At 40.3% G+C, this 6,435-nt stretch overlaps 1 protein-coding gene across 1 annotated transcript in view; it reads right to left on the bottom strand.

Annotated features, from left to right (window-relative positions):
- Positions 1 to 6,190: 6,190 nt before the first annotated feature.
- Positions 6,191 to 6,435, bottom strand: part of LOC103208499 (3-hydroxyacyl-CoA dehydrogenase type-2-like) — a 7,468-nt gene continuing 7,223 nt past the window's right edge. Inside the window, 1 exon segment of the mRNA XM_007954210.1 lies at positions 6,191 to 6,371. Coding sequence (XP_007952401.1) covers positions 6,191 to 6,371 — 181 coding nt within the window.

Here is a 6,435-nt window from a genome sequence, read left to right as displayed (position 1 = left end):
ATCCTACTTCCGTAGTGATACTGCCTCGGAAACCCAAGGAGGGGTCGCTATGAGTCGGGTTTGACTCCACGGCACATAACAACAACAACAACAATCATTAAATGATCTGCCCTATAGGACATACTTGAGGATGTTGTTCAAGCAGAAATTAAAGGGTGCTTGATGGTAACTTGAAACCACATGAAACACAAAAGGGCTGAATAAAGGTGACTACAGGAGGCTGGCAGTTCAAACCCACCAGCCACTCCTTGGAAGGAAGGTTGGGCAATCCTACTTCCGTAGTGATACTGCCTCGGAAACCCAAGGAGGGGTAGCTATTAGTCGGGGCCGACTCGACGGCACATAACAACAACAACAACAACATGATGTTAAAATAAAAGTATCATTGTTTGAAAGATACATCCAACAGAATTGGTAATCACTCAGCTTTAGAGAAGGGAAAACTACTGAACAAACTGTTTACAGGAAATATGCATATCTGGAGAGTAGTGATAATTCTGAATGATAATTCTGAATTAATTGTATTTTGACAACTGAAATGTGAGAAGAAAGAAAGAGATTCAATCCACATGATATTCTATTATTGGATGGAGGTAATATCAATGACTGGGATAAAGTAGGATAAAATGTAGTATGAATTCTAACTCACAAAATACACATAGCAATAGAATAATAATATATTTCACAGAGCTAATATTGCTGGTTAATGATGATCTTTACATTGCCTCTAAAAGCTTTTATTATTATTATTATTTTATTTTTCTGTTACTTAAAACAAAAAAAGAGTAAATGAATACAGCTTTTATTTTAGTTTTATTATTATATATTGGGAGCTCTGGTAGCATAGTGGCTAAGGCACTTGACTGCTCACCAGAGGGCTGGCGGTTCAAACCCATCAGCCACTCCTCGGAAGGAAGGTTGGGCAATCCTACTTCCGTAGTGATACTGCCTCGGAAACCCAAGGAGGGGTCGCTATGAGTCAGGGCTGACTCGACGGCACATAACAACAACAACAACAACATTATTATTATTATTTTAAGAGTTTGTTTTACATTCAACACCATGCATACATTTAGTTTAATTCCCCATTCGCCATGTCCAACCCTAACCCAGTCTCCTCCCCTCCCTACCCTACAACCCTCCTCTGTGCCCCTCATAATTATGCACTCCTGTTTGTCCTGCATTTCCTCAGTTTGAAAGTTGGTCCTCCAGTGTCCCATGGTCTATTGCTCTAAGGGATGTATTACCACAGAGTATGTGGCTGCGGCATCCTGGGTTGAGTGGTCTGCATGTACATCTTATGAACTATTGGGCTGAAAGTCCGCCTCAGGGGGTGAGTTTTATTCCAGGCGCCTAATGTATTCCAGGGCCATAGTATTGGAAGTCTCACTAGATTTCATCTGACCAGTAATTCTGATAATTATTGAGCTTTTGGATTTTGTTCCATGTTTGCCTCCCACTCTATCCAGCATCTCCAGATTTGATCCTTTCCTGAGCAGTTGGCACTGGAAGCCAGGCACCATCCAGTTCTTCTGGTCTCCAGGGCCATCATGTCCTAGGGTGATTGCTTCTAAATGCAGAGCTTTTATTTTCTAATATCCAAAGAATGAATGGCTTGACTGCTAACCAGAAAGCTAGCTGTTCAAACCCATCAGCTACTCCTCAGAAGGAAGGTTGGGCAATCTACATCCATAGTGAAACCACCTCAGAAACCTAAGGAGGGGTTGCTGTGAGTCAGATCTGACTCAGTGGCACATAGCAACAACAATAACATGGCTAGAAAAGTCATATCACGTAATTCACTGCACTACATAAAGATTTACAGCCTTGGAGACAGTTCTACTCTGTCCTAAAGGGTCACTATGAGTTGGCATCAGCTAAGTAATGATACTGCCTTGGCAACCCAAGGAGGGGTTGCTATGAGTCAGGTCCAACTCAACGGCACATAACAACAACAACAAAGAATAGCAAGTGTGTCATTGACCCACATAATGCTAATCATATATTAAAAGAAGTATACCAGAGAAAAGGAAGAGATATCAAAATTCCTAATCCAGGGGATTTTATAAGGAAGAATTAAAAAAAAAAAATCAACTCACTGTCATTGAGTAGATCCCGACTCATAGCATCCCCCTTTGGGTTTCTGAGGCAGTAAATCTTTATGGAAGTAGATTGCCCAGTCTCCTTTCCATGGCGTAGGTGGTGGGTTTGAACTGTCAACCTTCTGGTTAGTAGTCAAATTGATAATCAGATATAGTGCAAAGGAAAACCAAGATTGCCAGTAACATTCAGAGAAAGGCATGGAACAGTTCTTCTCCAAAATCCTTCCTAAGATATCAACATGATTGAGGTCATGATATGGACTTTTAGCCTCTGGAAATGTCAGACAATAAATTTCTGTCCTTGAAACCGTTTACAATGAGTACATCATTAGGGCAGCCATTTTATGTAAAAGAAACCTGGGATTAGGCCAAACAGGGATAATGTGGTGTTTCTGTGATCTTTCAATTCACTATTCTTAGAAAGGCACATAACAACAACAACAACAACTTTCTTCTGTGGAGCTGCTGGTGAGTTTGGACAGCCAACCTTCTGATTAGCAGTCAAATGCCTTAGCCACCATGCCACCAGAGCTTCTTATGTATGTATACATATATAGAGAAATTTATTTCAAAGAAATTTCTCATGAGTTGTAGAGGCTGGCAAGTCTCAATCTGTGGGTCAGACATCAGGATGGAAGTTTCTCCTGATTCATGTAGAACACAGCATTGATAAGCAGTACAGGTAGCCACTGGCTGTTGAGACTGACTAATCCAAGATAAGCAGGTAAGATCAGCAGATAAGATGGCAGGCAGCTAAGGCAACAATCTCATAATCATCAAGAAATATAGCAGACCACTTGTTCAAGTCCAAGAACCAGAGATCAAGAATAATGAGCCAAATAAATGCAGGATCCAGGTTAAGATAAAAGCCAGAGAGCTTTGCTAGGATGTCCATACGTATTGGAAGCAGGCCACATTCCTGAAGAAATTCTCTTTCAACAGATTGATTGCTCATAGCAGATCTCATCATTGAGGTGATTACATTATATCAGATCTCATCTTATGGGATGACTACATTATAACTGCTAAACCACAGAGAATCATGGCCCAGCCAAGCTGACACATAACCTTTACTACCACAACTACTATGGTGATTATAAAACCCATTGCATTCAAGTTGATTCAGTCTCGTAGTGATTCTTGTGGTACAGTGGTTAAACGCTTGGCTGCAAACCTAAAGTTGACAGTTTGAACCTACCCAGCAGCTCTGTGGAAGAAACACCTGGTGATCTTTCATAAAGATAACATCCTTGGAAATCCTGTAGGGCAGTGTAATATTTGGAATTGTGTGTCAGCTTGGCTGGACCACAATTCTGAGTGGCTTAAGCAGTTGTGATTTGGGTTATTCCCATGATAAGAATAGATGTATATCTTTTGAGTACCCAGTGCATTGAAAGGGAGTTTCCCTAGTGGTGTGGCCTGCTTCCAATATATTTATGGACATCCTGGGAAAATGAGACACTCTTCTGTGGATCTGGATCCTGTTGTGCTGCCTACAACTACCTGTGAAAGAACAATCCACCATTCAGCCTGGAAATCTTGGATTCGTCATTTGTTGGAGTCAACACCTGGTATACTGCCTGCCAACTTTGAGCTCATCAGCCCCTGCAACTGTGTGAGTCAGGAAAAGCCTCCAGCTTGATGTTTGATCCAAGAACTTGGGACTTCCCAGCTTCTATAAGTGTGTGAGCCATTTTCCAAAGATAATTTTCTCTCTCTCCATATAGTATGTGTGTGTGTGTGTGTGTGTGTGTGTATATATATATATATATATATATATATATACATATATCAAAGCTTTTGTGGTTTTGCTTCTCTAGAGAACCTATCCTAACACAGGCAGTTCTATTCTGTCTTACAGTATCGCTATGACTTGGAGTCAACTGCATGGCAATCAGTTTAGGGTAAATATAAGGAGAGTCTGGGTCACATAAACAGTTTGACCTCAACCACTAACTGAATGATTGTCAGTTTGAACCTACCCAGCAGTGCTATGGAAGAAAGACCTGGCAATCTGCTTCCATAAATATTAAAACCAAGAAACTCTATGGAGTGTAGTTTTACTTTTAAACACATGGGGTCACAATGAGTTAGTCAACTTAATGGCAATGTGTTTTAGGCAGAGTCACGTTTATCTCAACTTCAAAATGTAAAGATTTGGTCAATTTTGATGATATAATTTCATTGGAATTATCTCTAACAGTGGAACTTTGCAAATAACTTGTAAATACTGTCTAAAGCATTCTTAGGGATATTGCCCTCATTGATGTATAGTGTGTGCAAGTGTGTGTGTATTTTATTGTTGTGGTTGTCGGGTGCCATTGAGTCATTTTTTACTCATAGTGGTCCATTGGACAAAGTAGAATTGCCTCAAGGTTTTCTAGGTTGTAATATTTATGGGAACAGATTGTCAAGTCTTCCTTCACAGACCCATTGGATTGGTTCAAATTGCCAACTTTAAGTTAACCACTGAGGGATTAACCATTATACCAAAGAGCTCCTTGTATATGTGTGTATACATACAAGTACTATAATATTTATATATGCATTTATATGTGTATCAGTACATATATACTCACAGTTATTAGAAATTGAATGTATATAAACATTTGTACGGGGTTTTTGGGAGCTCTGGTAGGGTAGTGCTTTTGGGTTTTGGAGAGGCTTTAAGGGACAGCCCAGAAACAGAACCAGGTGCAGGGTTTGGAGCAGCTGTAAGGAAGGTCAGGAAGTGAGCAGAGAGGTTTGGAACAGCTAAGAAAGACGAACTTATCTGTCACTTTGTTGTCCTGTGGGGGCTTACATGTTGCTATGAGGCTGGAGACAATGCCACAGGCACTGTAAATGCCAGCAGGGTTACCCATGGTGGACAGGTTTCAGTGGAGATTCCAGAATAGGATAGACTCAAAAGAAGGAAGAGTCCATCTACTTCTCAAAGAATTGGAACAGGAAAACCTTATGAATAGCAGTGAAATAATGCCTGATGTATTACTGGACAACTTTATGAATAGCCCTGAAACACTGTCTGATATAGTGTCAGAAGATGAGTCCCTCAGGTGAGAAGGCACTCAAAATATGACTAAGGAAGAATTGCCTCCTCAGAGTAGAGCCAACCTTAATGATATTGATGGAGTAAAACTTCCCAGACCTCCATTTGCTTATGTGGCCCTACATAAAATGAGAAGAAACACCTGCAAACATCCATTAATAATCGGAACATGTAATGTACGAAGTATAAATCCAGGAAAATTGGAAGTTGTCCAAAATGAAATAGAATGCATAAAGATCAATATCCTAGGCATTAGTGAGCTGAAATGGACTGGTTTGGGCCATTTTGAATCAGACAACCATACTATCTATTATGCCGGAAATGACAAATTGAAAAGGAATGGAGTGGCATTCATCATCACAAAGAATGCTTCAAGGTCAATGTTTCTGAAGTACAATGCTGTCAGTGATAGAATAATATTCATATGCCTGCAAGGAAGATGAGTTAATACTACTATTATTCTAATTTATGCACCAACCACCAAAGCCAAATGAGAAAACTGAAGATTTTTTCCAACTTCTGGAGTCTGAAATTGACTGAACATGCAATCAAGATGTGTTGATTATCACTGGTGATTGGATGCAAAAGTTAGAAACAAAGAAGAATCATTAGCAGTTGGAAAGTACAGCTTTGGTGATAGAAATAACTCTGGAGATCACATGATAGAATTTTATAAGACCAATGATTTATTCACTGCAAATACCTTTTTTCAAAAACACAAATGGCTACTGTACACATGGATTTTGCCAGATGGAGTACACAGGAATCAGATTGACTACATATGTGGCAAGAGTTGATGGAGAAGCTTAATATCTTCAGCAAAAAACAAGGCAAGGAGCTGACTGCGGCACAGACTATCAACTGCTCATATGAAAGTTTAATTTTTATGTGTGTGTGTAAGAAATACAGACTTTATTTCACAGAGGGTGACTGATGGACAGAGTTACAAAATGGTTACTGAGATTCCTCTCAAGCTAGAGCCTAGTACCCCAAAGGAACAAGGGTGCAGAGAGGGATATAGTCTCTCTACCCTCTCCTTTCAGGGCTGAATGCAGATGGCACCATCCAGCTGGATGATTTCTCCACTGAGGAATAGGTTCTCGATTATGGCCTGTACCAGATGAGCATACTCATCAGGGTCACCCAGTCGGCTAGGGAAGGGCACCTGGCTGGCCAAGAACTTGCATACCTTGTCTGGGAGGCTGGTCAGCAGTGGGGTGCTGTGTTGGATTGGGTTCTCTAGAGAAACACAAAAACCAGCAAAGTATATATATATATATATAT

This window comes from Orycteropus afer, unplaced genomic scaffold (assembly GCF_000298275.1).
Source record: "Orycteropus afer afer isolate SDZICR_OR568_19922 unplaced genomic scaffold, OryAfe1.0 scaffold00444, whole genome shotgun sequence".
Lineage (NCBI taxonomy): Eukaryota > Metazoa > Chordata > Mammalia > Tubulidentata > Orycteropodidae > Orycteropus > Orycteropus afer.
The sequence above is the reverse complement of the archived record's forward strand: the minus strand, read 5'-3'. Positions and strand labels throughout refer to the sequence as shown.